Below are 16,949 nucleotides of genomic sequence, written 5' to 3'. Positions count from 1 at the left end.
ATTTATTTCACCACATACAGGGCCTCCAGAAAGTACTCACACCCCTTGATTTAATCCATATTTTGTTGTTGTTACAGGCTGAATTCAAAAAATGGATGAAATATTGTTTCCCCCCCCCTCACCCATCTTCACACAATAGCCCATAATGACAAAGTGAAAACATGTTTTCAGAAATGTTTGCAAACTTACTGATATTATAAAATGTTATATTAGTATTCATTCACACCTCTGAGTCAATACTCTGTAGAAGTATTACAGCTGTGAGTCTTTCTGGGTAAGTCTCTAAGAACGTTCCACACCTGGATTGTGCAACATTTACCCCTTAAAAATTCACCAAGCTCTGTCAAATTGGTTGTTCATTGCTAGACAACCATTTTCAGGTCTTGCCATAGATTTTCAAGTAGATTTAAGTAAAAACTTACTTGGCTACTCAGGAACATTCACAGTCTTTTTGGTAACCAACTCCAGTGTAGATTTGGAGTGATGTGTTGGGTTGTTGTCCTGCTGAAAGGTGAATTCATCTCACAGTGTGTGTTGGAAAGCAGACTAAACAGGTTTTCCTTGTGCTTAGTTCCATTCCATTTAGGGGGCTACCGAGTGGCGCAGCGGTCTAAGGCACTGCATCTCAGTGCTAGAGGCGTCACTACAGACCCTGGTTCGATTCCAGGCTGTATCACAACCAGCCATGATTGGGAGTCCCATAGGGCACACAATTGGCCCAGCGTCATCCGGGTTAGGCCGTCATTGTAAATAAGAATTTGTTCATAACTGACTTGTCTAGTTAAATAGAAAATTAAGTTAATTTTTTATCCTGAAAAACTCCCCAGTCCTTATCAACTACAAGCATACCCATAATGTGATGCAGCCAACACTATTGCTTGAAAATATGCTGAATTGGATTTGCCCCAAACATAACTTTTTTTGTATTCAGAACAAAAATGTAATTGCTTTGCCACATTTTTTGCAGTATTACTTTAGTGCCTTGTTGCAAACAGGATGCATTTTTTTAAATATTTTTTATTCTGTACAGGCTTCCTTCTTTTCACTCTGTCAATTAGGTTAGTATTGTGGTGTAACAAGAATGTTTCTGATCCATCCTCAGTTTTCTCCTATCATAGCCATTAAACTCTGTAACTGTTTTGAAGTCACCATTGGCCTCATGGTGAAATCCCTGAGTGGTTTCCTTCCTCTCCGGCAACTGAGTTAGGAAGGACGCCTGTATCTTTGTAGCGACTGGGTGTATTTGATACACCATCCAAAGTGTAATAAATAACTTCACCATGCTCAAAGGGGATATTCAATGTCTGCTTATTTATTTTTTGCCATCTACCAATAGGTGCCCAGTACTGCTCGACTGAGGGACCTAAAAGATAATTGTATGTGTGGGGTACAGATATGAGGTAGTTATTTAAAAATCATGTTAAACACTATTATTGCACACAGAGTCCATGTAACTTATGTGATTTGTGAAGGAAATCTTTACTCAAATCTAACAAAAGAGTTGAATACTCATTCATTCAAGACATTTTAGCTTTTTATTAATTTGTAAAAATGTAGATAAACAATAATTCCACCTTGACATTGTGTAGGCCAGTGACACAAAATATAAATCTAATCCATTATAAATACTGCCTATAACACAACAAAATGTGGAAAAGGTCAAGGGATTTGAATACTTTCTGAAGGTACTACAGGTGACTGCTCGATCTAAACGTACGCCTCCTTTTGTGATTCATATTTTTTTTTTTACAGTTTATAAAAATAGATTTTTTTTAAAGTATTTGTTTTATTATCACATAAGCCGGATAGGTGCAATGAAATGTGTTGTTTTACAGGGTCAGCAATAGTAGTACGGCGACCCTGGAACAAATGAGGGTTAAGTGCCTTGCTCAAAGGCACAGACAGATTTTTTTACTTTTTTTAAACTTTCGGTTACTGGCCCAACGCTCTAACCGCTAGGCAACCTGTCTACCTACCTACAGACAGACATTGAGAACACATTCTCTTTTCCAGTAATGACCTGAGAGCTAATTGTGTGGGTGGAGCATAGCTAGAGTCCATATGCCAGTAGTCACGTTTCTGCCCTCCCTGCCTGATTAGAGTCAATATGGCTCCTAGGTAAACACAAGAGGGTTGTTGGGACTCTCCGGATCTTACCCACGTGTCATAGTTTTTCACTGATAATTAACACACACACACAGTTCTGTTGAAGAAAGAGGAACTCAGAGAGCGACTTACCCCTGGCTAAGGAATATAGACAAAGCAATGTAGAGCTTGTTTGTGTGTGTGTGACCTGGTTAGCAAGGTAGACGATTCCCCACGCTGTGTGCTGGTTAGCAAGGTAGCCGATTCCCCACGCTGTGAGCTGGTTAGCAAGGTAGCCGATTCCCCACGCTGTGAGCTGGTTAGCAAGGTAGCCGACTCCCCACGCTGTGACCTGGTTAGCAAGGTAGCCGATTCCCCACGCTGTGAGCTGGTTAGCAAGGTTCCCCACGCTGTGAGCTGGTTAGCAAGGTTCCCCACGCTGTGAGCTAGTTAGCAAGGTAGCCGATTCCCCACGCTGTGTGCTGGTTAGCAAGGTAGCCGATTCCCCACGCTGTGAGCTGGTCAGCAAGGTAGCCGATTCCCCACGCTGTGTGCTGGTCAGCAAGGTAGCCGATTCCCCACGCTGTGTGCTGGTTAGCAAGGTAGCCGATTCCCCACGCTGTGAGCTGGTCAGCAAGGTAGCCGATTCCCCACGCTGTGAGCTGGTCAGCAAGGTAGCCGATTCCCCACGCTGTGAGCGGGTAGCAAGGTAGACGATTCCCCACGCTGTGTGCTGGTCAGCAAGGTAGCCGATTCCCCACGCTGTGAGCTGGTTAGCAAGGTAGCCGATTCCCCACGCTGTGAGCTGGTTAGCAAGGTAGCCGATTCCCCACGCTGTGAGCTAGTTAGCAAGGTTCCCCACGTTGTGAGCTAGTTTGCAAGGTTCCCCACGTTGTGAGCTAGTTTGCAAGGTTCTCCACGCTGTGAGCTAGTTTGCAAGGTTCCCCACGTTGTGAGCTAGTTTGCAAGGTTCTCCACGCTGTGAGCTAGTTAGCAAGGTTCCCCACGTTGTGAGCTAGTTAGCAAGGTTCCCCACGCTGTGAGCTAGTTAGCAAGGTTCCCCACGCTGTGAGCTAGTTAGCAAGGTTCCCCACGCTGTGAGCTAGTTTGCAAGGTTCCCCACGTTGTGAGCTAGTTAGCAAGGTTCCCCACGTTGTGAGCTAGTTAGCAAGGTTCCCCACGCTGTGAGCTAGTTTGCAAGGTTCCCCACGCTGTGAGCTAGTTAGCAAGGTTCCCCACGCTGTGAGCTAGTTAGCAAGGTTCCCCACGCTGTGAGCTAGTTAGCAAGGTTCCCCACGCTGTGAGCTAGTTAGCAAGGTTCCCCACGCTGTGAGCTAGTTAGCAAGGTTCCCCACGCTGTGAGCTAGTTAGCAAGGTTCCCCACGCTGTGAGCTAGTTAGCAAGGTTCCCCACGCTGTGAGCTAGTTAGCAAGGTTCCCGACGCTGTGCAAAATGATCTGCTACTTTGTTTGACATAACATAACTGCCTAGAGACTTGGCACCAGTAACTACTAATCACAAAATCTGTAGTGGAAAACACCTGTATCCCATATTAACATTTTCACTACACCTTTATCAGCTCTGAAGATAAACTGTGCTGATTCATTTCTATGGTGACATTGGTTATCAATAAAGACAAATGTTGGACGGTATCTCATAATTATGGACCGAGTTCCTGACAATTGGAAGAACTGGTACCTCTTAGTGATTCTACATGCTGTTTGAGGACCTCTGCTGATGAATGGGATTATTTTTCTTGAGTTTGTCATTTTATATTTGCATTATATTGTATTATATTTAGTAAATTGTGTACATGCAGGGCTCCCTTGCAAAAGAGAACTTGTTAAAATAATAGTCAAATAAATAAAAAATAAATAATACTAAATAAATCTATATATTTATCTCTATTTCCTCTCATGTATGGTGTTTTGAGAGAGCCCCAAGGCAGATCTGACAGTATTGCAACAGACTGGATGGATGGATGGTGGATGGGGGGATGCACTTATTGTTTATCAATAAACCTTCGGGGCAAATATAACACACGCAAGCCCAAAATAATACTTCCTGTCATTTTACTGTTAATGTGATGATGACTTAAAGTCATGCCATAATAACTCCAACTTTTTTTTTGGGGGGGGGGGGGGGGGGGGGTAAAACTGCAACATTTAATCTGAGCCATGTTTTGAATTCATGTTTGATAATTATTATTTTACTGCTACAACCAAAAACAAACGTTCTAAATCTGAATCCTAATGAAACTTTGTACAGTAGCACACAAACACACATTGATTCAACAGAGCCACGGTCTAAAATATAACCCCAGAGGGAAAAAAAACTAACTGATTTACCGTTTCCTTGTTGGGTAGCAGATCTTTCCGAATCTTGAAGAAGTTCTTGCCGTACTGTCTGAGCCCTTTAATGAAGCGCTTCTGAAACAAGAAAGAAAAGAAGCGAGCAAGACAAACCATCAGCTTCCATCCTTACGGATCAGAATCAGCAACAATGATAACTGTACAGGCAGAGAAAATGCAACTAGCCACACACTACGTTACACTGGTTCCAGGACAAAACATTGTTTTTCTTTTGTTAGTTCTGTGGTTGATTTGAGAGTTTGATGGTAATCTGTAAAAACCTCTGTAGCCTCTGTTTGAGCGCTGCGCTTCTACAGAGCAAAGCTACAGAGCACAGCTGTGTCAGGACACAATACAGAGGAAATTACTAACTCAAGCAGACACAGAAACTGAGATTATACTTATGCTGTTTCATGTGGGTTGAAAAGAGCAGCTAGGGAAATCTATTGTTACATAAATCACACAGGAAATGTCAGATTCAGGGAGAATAATATCTGAGTCTTACAGAGCAAAAGTTCAAAGCCAAAAAAACTTCAATAACTTCTGTATAACAGCAAAGCATTTCCTAACACTGTGTTTACCGCCACCGATTCATTCCTAAATACACAGACCATATTTCTCTGAAAAAATACAACGCTTATATAATAATGCACTTGCACGTCGGAGCAAATAAAGAACATGGAAAAAAATAATTTAAAAAATGACAAATCCACAGTGACAGGACGGAGGAAAATGACAGAGCCCATGACAAATTTCTCCACTTCACAACAACCACCATTTTAGATTTTTACATAAATACTAAAAATGAGAAACATGGAACCTCAGCATCTCACAACAACAAAACCAGTCAAAAAAAGAGAAAAGGAATAGAACATTAAATAGGTTAAACAGCCAAACCTAAATGTATTTCAGTATTTCTTCTCCTTTAAGAGATGCGAGCCATAAAAAGCAGAGGGAGGGAGGCTGAAAACATTCACGGCCAGCGAAGCAGACTACCAACACATTTACTTTCAGCTTTCAGAGGCAGGCAAGCCCTGCTCCCCACTCCCGTACCTTTCTTCAGATAATAATCTCAGCCAACATCTCTCTCCAACCAAGTAACTCCAGAGAAAAACGCGTTAAAGTCCCGGGGAGAACACTCCACAAATCTCTACGGCAAGCCACAGGTAATACAGGAAAAATCAGGGGGGCAAATCCACAAGGTCTCTGAAGGAACAAATGGGCTTTTTTTATAAGCAAGAAATAGCTTGTCACTCTGTGCTCTCCCACTACAAAGGGGACAGCTTTACATGTGATCTTTCTGCTAGAGAGCCTCTGGTCGGCAGCCGCCTGGAAAACCTGAAGCGGCGTATGAGTCCAGTGGAGTGGAGCCCTAGAGAGCCTCTGGTCTGCAGCTGCCTGGAAAACCTGGAGCGGCGCAGGAGTCCAGTGGAGTGGAGTCCAGTGGAGTGTAGCCCTAGAGAGCCTCTGGTCTGCAGCCGCCTGGAAAACCTGGAGCGGCGCAGGAGTCCAGTGGAGTGGAGCCCTAGAGAGCCTCTGGTCTGCAGCCACCTGGATCGGTTTCTACTCTGGCACGACCCGGGTTTCTACTCTGGCAGCATCTACTCAGCTCCCTCTAGCCGGTTGTGATGTGAGGACTGCTAAAACTGGCTTTATGGGTTCTCTAGCCTTCACAGTACATGTATCTACACTGACCCGCTCCAAATCATAACCTTCCCTGTTTTTATTACAACCCTCAAAGCCACTGCCTTCTGCCTGCCATTAAGAGGAAGCTACAGCATCTCAGGGGCTTGGAGTGAACACACACACACACACACACACACACACACACACACACACACACACACACACACACACACACACACACACACACACACAAGGCAGGGAGGGAGGAGAGAGTGAGCAAGAGGGAGGAAGGCAGGAACAATGTGTGTAAAGCAAGGTGTTGGCAACAGTAAAAGGAGACAAGTGAGAGGTAAAAGCAGACATGGACTTCCTGTGAATCCTGTATGTGTTTGAAAACCAGGCCGTTTTCATGTACACTGTAACCAGCGTTATGTAACCACAGATTGTTTACACGCTCTGGCTCTGCTCTGGTCAGGGAAAGGAGGACAATTTCACAGACGTAGCTAACAGGTTATTTCCCCCCCCAACACAGGAAGTCAGCAGTTACAAAATATAAAAACGGTTCAATCTGTGGCCATTATTACAGAAAAAGAATACGTTTATTGCAATAAGTAAAAGACAACAACCTATAATTTACATTTCTGCAGAAGCTGCAGTGATTAACTACATAGACCTTACTTATAATTCTGCAGTTGTTCACAGCGACAACACATCAAACAAGTCCCTTCATGAACATATAGAAACAGAAATCTAAATGTAGCATATCGCTTCTAAAGCGATTCCCCGACTCAAGTAGTTACCTCCTGTACCAGAGGCCTTATCTGAAAGCAAATGAGGACAGCTGAACGCTGTGTTGGACACTGTGTAATAACCTGAAACTGTAATAAACTGGAGATCAGTGGTAACAACCTGTGGTCTGCAGGGCTACTGCATTTGATTATGTTATTTTTATATAAAAACTTTATATTTGTTCTTCCCGAAAAAAACAACAGCTGGGAGTATTAATGGTATTATAAGCAATTTCATATTACTTTTTATAATACTAGGTTTTTCATTTATTCCAGTCAACTGCTAAAATTGACTAGATTTGATCACCAAGATATTTTATGTTAAAATTACACGAGTCCATAAATGGTTGTCCTCAAGAGCTTTAGACAGTGATGTGGTGATACAGGGAACAGAAAAGGTTGGGAAACGCTACTGTAGGGGACATGCTATCAGACCAAAACACCATAATACAAGTTCCAAATGTAGTAAATTAAATGTCAAGTTCTGGGCTGTAGATAACTTTTCCAGTTGATGGCACCAGCACATGATTTGGTCACACCAGAACCAGGCTAATAATGACCAGTCACATAATGTAGAGGTCTTCCATATAGAACCAGGCTAATAAACGACCAGTCACATAATGTAGAGGTCTTCCATATAGAACCAGGCTAATAAACGACCAGTCACATAATGTAGAGGTCTTCCATACAGAACCAGGCTAATAATGACCAGTCACATAATGTAGAGGTCTTCCATATAGAACCAGGCTAATAATGACCAGTCACATAATGTAGAGGTCTTCCATATAGAACCAGGCTAATAATGACCAGTCACATAATGTAGAGGTCTTCCATACAGAACCAGGCTAATAACGACCTGTCACATAATGTAGAGGTCTTCCATATAGAACCAGGCTAATAACGACCAGTCACATAATGTAGAGGTCTTCCATATAGAACCAGGCTAATAATGACCAGTCACATAATGTAGAGGTCTTCCATACAGAACCAGGCTAATAATGACCAGTCACATAATGTAGAGGTCTTCCATACAGAACCAGGCTAATAATGACCAGTCACATAATGTAGAGGTCTTCCATACAGAACCAGGCTAATAATGACCAGTCACATAATGTAGAGGTCTTCCATATAGAACCAGGCTAATAATGACCAGTCACATAATGTAGAGGTCTTCCATATAGAACCAGGCTAATAATGACCAGTCACATAATGTAGAGGTCTTCCATATAGAACCAGGCTAATAAACGACCAGTCACATAATGTAGAGGTCTTCCATATAGAACCAGGCTAATAAACGACCAGTCACATAATGTAGAGGTCTTCCATATAGAACCAGGCTAATAATGACCAGTCACATAATGTAGAGGTCTTCCATATAGAACCAGGCTAATAATGACCAGTCACATAATGTAGAGGTCTTCCATATAGAACCAGGCTAATAAACGACCAGTCACATAATGTAGAGGTCTTCCATATAGAACCAGGCTAATAAACGACCAGTCACATAATGTAGAGGTCTTCCATATAGAACCAGGCTAATAAACGACCAGTCACATAATGTAGAGGTCTTCCATACAGAACCAGGCTAATAATGACCAGTCACATAATGTAGAGGTCTTCCATATAGAACCAGGCTAATAATGACCAGTCACATAATGTAGAGGTCTTCCATATAGAACCAGGCTAATAATGACCAGTCACATAATGTAGAGGTCTTCCATACAGAACCAGGCTAATAATGACCAGTCACATAATGTAGAGGTCTTCCATACAGAACCAGGCTAATAATGACCAGTCACATAATGTAGAGGTCTTCCATATAGAACCAGGCTAATAATGACCAGTCACATAATGTAGAGGTCTTCCATATAGAACCAGGCTAATAATGACCAGTCACATAATGTAGAGGTCTTCCATATAGAACCAGGCTAATAAACGACCAGTCACATAATGTAGAGGTCTTCCATATAGAACCAGGCTAATAAACGACCAGTCACATAATGTAGAGGTCTTCCATATAGAACCAGGCTAATAATGACCAGTCACATAATGTAGAGGTCTTCCATATAGAACCAGGCTAATAAACGACCAGTCACATAATGTAGAGGTCTTCCATATAGAACCAGGCTAATAAACGACCAGTCACATAATGTAGAGGTCTTCCATATAGAACCAGGCTAATAATGACCAGTCACATAATGTAGAGGTCTTCCATATAGAACCAGGCTAATAATGACCAGTCACATAATGTAGAGGTCTTCCATACAGAACCAGGCTAATAATGACCAGTCACATAATGTAGAGGTCTTCCATACAGAACCAGGCTAATAATGACCAGTCACATAATGTAGAGGTCTTCCATACAGAACCAGGCTAATAATGACCAGTCACATAATGTAGAGGTCTTCCATATAGAACCAGGCTAATAATGACCAGTCACATAATGTAGAGGTCTTCCATATAGAACCAGGCTAATAATGACCAGTCACATAATGTAGAGGTCTTCCATACAGAACCAGGCTAATAATGACCAGTCACATAATGTAGAGGTCTTCCATATAGAACCAGGCTAATAATGACCAGTCACATAATGTAGAGGTCTTCCATATAGAACCAGGCTAATAATGACCAGTCACATAATGTAGAGGTCTTCCATACAGAACCAGGCTAATAATGACCAGTCACATAATGTAGAGGTCTTCCATATAGAACCAGGCTAATAATGACCAGTCACATAATGTAGAGGTCTTCCATATAGAACCAGGCTAATAAACGACCAGTCACATAATGTAGAGGTCTTCCATATAGAACCAGGCTAATAATGACCAGTCACATAATGTAGAGGTCTTCCATATAGAACCAGGCTAATAATGACCAGTCACATAATGTAGAGGTCTTCCATATAGAACCAGGCTAATAAACGACCAGTCACATAATGTAGAGGTCTTCCATATAGAACCAGGCTAATAAACGACCAGTCACATAATGTAGAGGTCTTCCATACAGAACCAGGCTAATAATGACCAGTCACATAATGTAGAGGTCTTCCATATAGAACCAGGCTAATAATGACCAGTCACATAATGTAGAGGTCTTCCATATAGAACCAGGCTAATAATGACCAGTCACATAATGTAGAGGTCTTCCATATAGAACCAGGCTAATAATGACCAGTCACATAATGTAGAGGTCTTCCATACAGAACCAGGCTAATAATGACCAGTCACATAATGTAGAGGTCTTCCATACAGAACCAGGCTAATAATGACCAGTCACATAATGTAGAGGTCTTCCATATAGAACCAGGCTAATAATGACCAGTCATCCTTTATATTAGCATGCTCTTACATATATCTGGATAGATTTACTCTGGGTTTAACTTTAACTTGTTTTTCTTACTGTTTATAAATACATGTTTTCTTTCTATACTCAGCTGGTAATAGGCTACATTTGGTTATTAATTAATTATGTAATAAATAGCTGTATGATATATTTTAGCAATGTAAGACATTAATCTATTCTTTAAAATTGCATTGAATTATTATTTTTATAAGTAGGCTTGTCATTTAAAAAAATGATTTTACATCTAAAAAGAAAAGTTTAAAAAGAGATATCAATACGTCTACAGTGCGCTAGCCAAGATGAATGCAAGTTGTCTTTTTGGAGCTTTCTTAATGTAGACTATCAACAGTGTCAAGTAAGACAACTAAAATGGTGGCCTATGAATGATCGGATTTCTTTTTGGACAGCTTTATTCACCACCTGACAAAGTGGGAACTCAAAAACAGTTAGCTAGATTGCTAACTCTGAATATGATCATGTTGCTAGATAGATTAATGAATTAGCCTACATGGCTATCTCCCTTCCACACTCCTCTCTACATACAATCAATTAGAGGTCGACCGATTATGATTTTTCAACGGCGATACCAATTATTGGAGGACCAAAAAAGTAGCTACCGATTAATCGGCCGATTTAAAACATTTTTTATTTGTAATAATGACAATTAGAACAATACTGAATGAACACTTATTTTAACTTAATATAATACATCAATAAAATCAATTTAGCCTCAAATAAATAATGAAACATGTTCAATTTGGTTTAAATAATGCAAAAACAAAGTGTTGGAGAAGAAAGTAAAAGTGCAATATGTGCCATGTAAGAAAGCTAACGTTTAAGTTCCTTGCTCAGAACATGAGAACATATGAAAGCTGGTGGTTCCTTTTAACATGAGTCTTCAATAGTCCCAGGTAAGAAGTTTTAGGTTGTAGTTATTATAGGAATTATAGGACTATTTCTCTCTATACGATTTGTATTTCATATACCTTTGACTATTGGATGTTCTTATAGGCACTTTAGTATTGCCAGTGTAACAGTATAGCTTTCGTCCCTCTCCTCGCTCCTACCTGGGGTGGAACCAGGAACACATCGACAACAGCCACCCTCGAAGCAGCGTTACCCATGCAGAGCAAGGGGAACAACTACTCCAAGTCTCAGAGCGAGTGACGTTTGAAACGCTATTAGCGCGCAACCTGCTAACTAGCTAGCCATTTCACATCGGTTACACCAGCCTAATCTTGGGAGTTGATAGGCTTGAAGTCATAAACAGCGCAATGCTTTAAGCATTGCGAAGAGCTGCTGGCAAAATGCACGAAAGTGCTGTTTGAATGAATGCTTACGAGCCTGCTGGTGCCTACCACCGCTCAGTCAGACTGCTCTATCAAATCATAGACTTAATTATAACATAATAACACACAGAAATACGAACCTTAGGTCATTAATATGGTCGAATCAGGAAACTATCATCTCGAAAACAAAATGTTTATTCTTTCAGTGAAATACGGAACCATTCTGTATTTTATCTAACGGGTGGCATCCATAAGTCTAAATATTCCTATTACATTGCACAACCTTCAATGTTATGTCATAATTATGTACAATTCTGGCAAATTAGTTCGCAACGAGCCAGGTGGCCCAAACTGTTGCATATACCCTGACTCTGCGTGCAATGAACGCAAGAGAAGTGACACAATTTCACCTGGTTAATATTGCCTGCTAACCTGGATTTATTTTAGCTAAATATGCAGGTTTAAAAATATATACTTCTGTGTATTGATTTTAAGAAAGGCATTGATGTTTATGGTTAGGTACAGTCGTGCAACGATTGTGCTTTTCTCGCAAATGCACTTTTGTTAAATCATCCCCCGTTTGGCGAAGTTGGCTGTCTTTGTTAGGAAGAAATAGTCTTCACAGTTCGCAACGAGCCAGGCGGCCCAAACTGCTGCATATACCCCGACTCTGTTTGCAAGAGAAGTGACACATTTTCCCTAGTTAAAAGAAATTCATGTTAGCAGGCAATATTAACTAAATATGCAGGTTTAAAAGTATATACTTGTGTATTGATTTTAAGAAAGACATTGATGTTTATGGTTAGGTACACGTTGGCGCAATGACAGTCCTTTTTCGCGAATGCGCACCGCATCGATTTTATGCAACGCAGGACAGGCTAGATAAACTAGTAATATCATCAACCATGTGTAGTTAACTAGTGATTATGATTGTTTTTTATAAGATACGTTTAATGCTAGCTAGCAACTTACCTTGGCTTCTTACTGCATTCGCGTAACAGGCAGGCTCCTCGTGGAGTGCAATGTAAAGCAGGTGGTTAGAGCGTTGGACTAGTTAACCGTAAGGTTGCAAGATTGAATCCCCGAGCTGACAAGGTAAAAATCTGTCGTTCTGCCCCTGAACAAGGCAGTTAACCCACTGCTCCTAGGCCGTCATTGAAAATAAGAATGTGTTCTTAACTGAATTGCCTACTTAAATGAAGGTGTACATTTTTGTATTTTTGTTAAATAATAAAAAAATATAAAATCGGTGTCCAAAAATACCGATTACCGATTGTTATGAAAACTTGAAAATCTGCCCTAATTAATCGGCCATTCCGATTAATTGGTCGACCTCTACAATCAATGCATGGTGAGTCACTTAACCTTTTGACTTTTTCAGTTGAATTGACTATCAGGACTTAGATTTCACTATGAAGTCAAGCTCAAAGTAATTGGGATATTATTATAATACTGTATATAAAGCCTACTAACGGTCCTGAGAAAGAAGGGAAGGAGGCTCTACAGTACGACTACAGTACAGTTAGTGTGTGTGCGATATTCATTCAGCATGATGTATTTAAAAGTGGATGACTGTATAAAACATAGAGGGTGATGAACAGTACCTAGTAGTTGAGAGGTTCAAGTTCCTTCACGTCCACATCACCAACAAACTATCATGGTCCAAATATACCAAGACAGTCGTGAAGAGGGCACAACAAAAACTATTCCCCCTCAGGAGACTGAAAAGATTTGGCATAGGTCCTCAGATCCTCAAAAGGTTCTACAGCAGCACCATCGAGAGCATCCTGACGGGTTGCATCACCGCCTGGTATGGCAACTGCTCGGCCTCTGACCGCAAGGCACTCCAGAGGGTAGTGCGCACGGCCCAGTACATCCCTGAGGCCAAGCTTCCTGCCATCCAGGACCTCTATACCAGGCGGTGTCAGAGGAAGGTCCTAAAAATTGTCAAAGACTCCAGCCACCCTAGTCATAGACTGTTCTCTCTGCTACCGCACGGCAAGTGGTACCAGAGCACCAAGTCTAGGTCCAAGAGGCTTCTAAACAGCTTTTACCCCCAAGCCATAAGACTCCTGAACATCTAATCAAATGGCTACCCAGACTATTTGCATTGCCCCCTCCCCTCAACGCTGCTGCAAGTCTCTGTTATTATATATGCATAGTCACTCTGCTACCTACATGTACATATTACCTCAATTACCCCGTCAAACACTGACTCTGTTCCGGTACCCCCTGTATACCCCCTAGCCTCGCTATTGTTATTTTACGGCTGCTATTTAATACTTGTTACTTTTATTTATTTATATTTTTTGGTATTTTTCTTAAAACTGCATTGTTGGTTAAGGGCTTGTAAGTAAGCATTTCCCTTTAAGGTCGACACGTTGTATTTGGCGCATGTGACAAATACAATTTGATTTGATGTAATGCATTCTTCTGTTAGAAAGCTCAAAATATTTGCTTGTTTTTGTATTTATTTTTTAACTATGACTTGTATGTTTTTGTTTCACATCTTCAAATTGTGGTCGTTTTTTTTTTATTCAATTCGATATAAATCAATGTGTGTATTTCGTAGAACGACTACTTCCTATCGCTGCAGTAGACTCAGCTTTATAGTTTAACAGGGTTATACAGCCTGTGTGCCAGAAATGTACCGTTCCCGCCACAAATTAACGGACAGTCTGATCAGCAAATGAGCATTATGGCGGGACTCCCGAGCCTCCAATGGCTGTGGATATGTAACCTGATACCCCAGTCATTTGTGTCAAACTGAATTAAAGCAGGGAAGCGGGGACAGCACTGAGGTGAAGCGATTTGGTGCAACAGAAGATGATATATAAGCGACTTACCTTGATAGAACAATTACATTATAACTTAAGTCCGATTAACATTTAAGAGGTCAATGCTTAAGTGAAGCAGCATCAGTAAAGAGCTACTCTATTACTGACTAACAACAATTAACAATTGTCACGCACCTCCTGTCTCTGTTCTGATCCCTAACCCCTACATCCTGTTTCCATTGATCATCCTTGAGATGTTTCTACAATTTGATTGGAGTCCACCTGTGGTAAATTCAATTGATTGGACATGATTTGGAAAGGTGCACACCTGTCTATATATGGTCCCACAGTTGACAGTGCAAGTCAGAGCAAAAACCAAGCCATGAGGTCGAAGGAATTGTCCGTAGAGCTCCAAGACAGGAGTGTGTCGAGCCACATATCTGGGGAAGGGTACCAAAATATTTCTGCAGCATTGAAGGTCCCCAAGAACACAGTGGCCTCCATCATTCTTAAATGGAAGAAGTTTGGAACCACCAAGACTCTTCCTAGAGCTGGCCTCCCGGCAGAACTGAGCAATCGGGGAAAGAAGGGACTTGACCTGGGAGGTGACCAACTAGCTAATGGTCACTCTGACAGAGCTCCAGAGTTCCTCTGTGGAGATGGAAGAAACTTCCAGAAGGACAACCATCTCTGCAGCACCACCAATCAGACATTTATGGTAGAGTGGCCAGACAGAAGCCAGTCCTCAGTAAAAGGCACATGACAGCCCGCTTGGAGTTTGCCAAAAGACACCTAAAGGACTCTCAGACCATGAGAAACAAGATTCTCTGGTCTGATGAAACCAAGATTGAAGTCTTTGGGCTGAATGCCAAGCATCACATCTGGAGGAAACCTGGCACCATCCCTATGGTGACACATGGTGATGGCAGAATCCTGCTGTGGGGACGTTTTTCAGCGGAAGGGACTGGGAGACTAGTCAGGAACGAGGGAAAGATGAACGGAGCAAAGTACAGAGAGATCCTTGATGAAAACCTGCTCCAGAGCTTGTAGCGTCATTGCACTGAGGATAGGAAACTCTGTCACCACCGATAAATCCACTATAATTGAGAATTTCAATAAGCATTTTTCTACGGCTGGCCTTGCTTTCCACCTGGCCACCCTACCATGGTCAACAGCACTGCACCCCCCACAGCTACTCGCCCAAGCCTTCCCCATTTCTCCTTCTCCCAAATACAGTCAGCTGATGTTCTGAAATATCTGCAAAATCTGGACCCCTACAAATCAGCCGGGCTAGACAATCTGGACCCTTTCTTTCTAAAATGATCTGCCGAAATTGTTGCAACACCTATTACTAGCCTGTTCAACCTCTTTCGTGTCATCTGAGATTCCCAAAGATTGGAAAGCAGCTGCGGTCATCTCCCTCTTCAAAGGGGGGGACACTCTTGACCCAAACTGCGACAGACCTATATCTATCCTACCCTGCCTTTCTAAGGTCTTCGAAAGCCAAGTCAACAAACAGATTACCGACCATTTTGAATCCCACCGCACCTTCTCCGCTACGCGAGCTGGTCATGGGTGCACCTCAGCCACGCTCAAGGTCCTAAACGATATCGTAACCGCCATCGATAAGAAACAATACTGTGCTGCCGTATTCATTGACCTGGCTAAGGCTTTCGACTCTGTCAATCACCACATCCTCATCGGCAGACTCAATAGCCTTAGTTTCTCAAATGATTGCCTCGCCTGGTTCACCAACTACTTCTCTGATAGAGTTCAATGTGTCAAATCGGATGGCCTGTTGTCCGGGCCTCTGGCAGTCTCTATGGGGGTGCCACAGGGTTCAATTCTTGGGCCAACTCTTTTCTCTGTATACATCAATGATGTCGCTCTTGCTGCTGGTGATTCTCTGATTCACCTCTACGCAGACGACACCATTCTGTATACATCTGGCCCTTCTTTGGACACTGTGTTAACAACCCTCCAGACGAGCTTCAATGCCATACAACTCTCCTTCCGTGGCCTCCAACTGCTCTTAAATGCAAGTAAAACTAAATGCATGCTCTTCAACCGATCACTGCCTGCACCTGCTCACCCGTCCAGCATCACTACTCTGGACGGTTCTGACCTAGAATATGTGGACAACTACAAATACCTAAGAGTCTGGTTAGATTGTAAACTCTCCTTCCAGACTCACATCAAACATCTCCAATCCAAAGTTAAATCTAGAATTGGCTTCCTATATCGCAACAAAGCATCCTTCACTCATGCTGCCAAACATGCCCTCGTAAAACTGACCATCCTACAGATCCTCGACTTCGGCGATGTCATTTACAAAATAGCCTCCAATAACCTACTCAATAAACTGGATGCAGTCTATCACAGTGCCATCCGTTTTGTCACCAAAGCCCCATATACTACCCACCACTGCGACCTGTACGCTCTCATTGGCTGGCCTTCGCTTCATACTCATCGCCAAACCCACTGGCTCCAGGTCATCTACAAGTCCCTGCTAGGTAAAGTCCCCCCTTATCTCAGCTCACTGGTCACCATAGCAGCACCCACCTGTAGTACTGGCTCCAGCAGGTATATCTCTCTGGTCACCCCCAAAGCCAATTCCTCCTTTGGCCGTCTCTCCTTCCAGTTCTCTGCTGCCAATGAATGGTACAAACTACAAAAATCTCTGAAACTGGA

The 16,949-nt window shown here is 42.1% G+C and overlaps 1 protein-coding gene across 13 annotated transcripts in view; it reads right to left on the bottom strand.

Moving 5' to 3' along the window:
- Nucleotides 1-16,949, bottom strand: part of rerea (arginine-glutamic acid dipeptide (RE) repeats a) — a 366,496-nt gene that overhangs the window by 52,337 nt on the left and 297,210 nt on the right. For 11 of the 13 annotated variants that reach the window (XM_082962263.1, XM_082962261.1, XM_082962262.1 and 8 more), the window contains one exon: nucleotides 4,434-4,514. In XM_082962263.1, the coding sequence (XP_082818389.1) occupies nucleotides 4,434-4,514 (81 nt within the window). Of the gene's footprint in view, nucleotides 1-4,433; nucleotides 4,515-5,333; nucleotides 5,770-16,949 lie in introns of those variants that run through there. The other 2 variants (XM_082962266.1, XM_082962267.1) reach the window with 2 other exon arrangements.

This window comes from Salmo salar, chromosome 15, assembly GCF_965601325.2.
Source record: "Salmo salar chromosome 15, fSalSal1, whole genome shotgun sequence".
NCBI lineage: Eukaryota > Metazoa > Chordata > Actinopteri > Salmoniformes > Salmonidae > Salmo > Salmo salar.
Note: the sequence above shows the minus strand (reverse complement) of the source record. Positions and strands in the feature narration are given on the sequence as shown.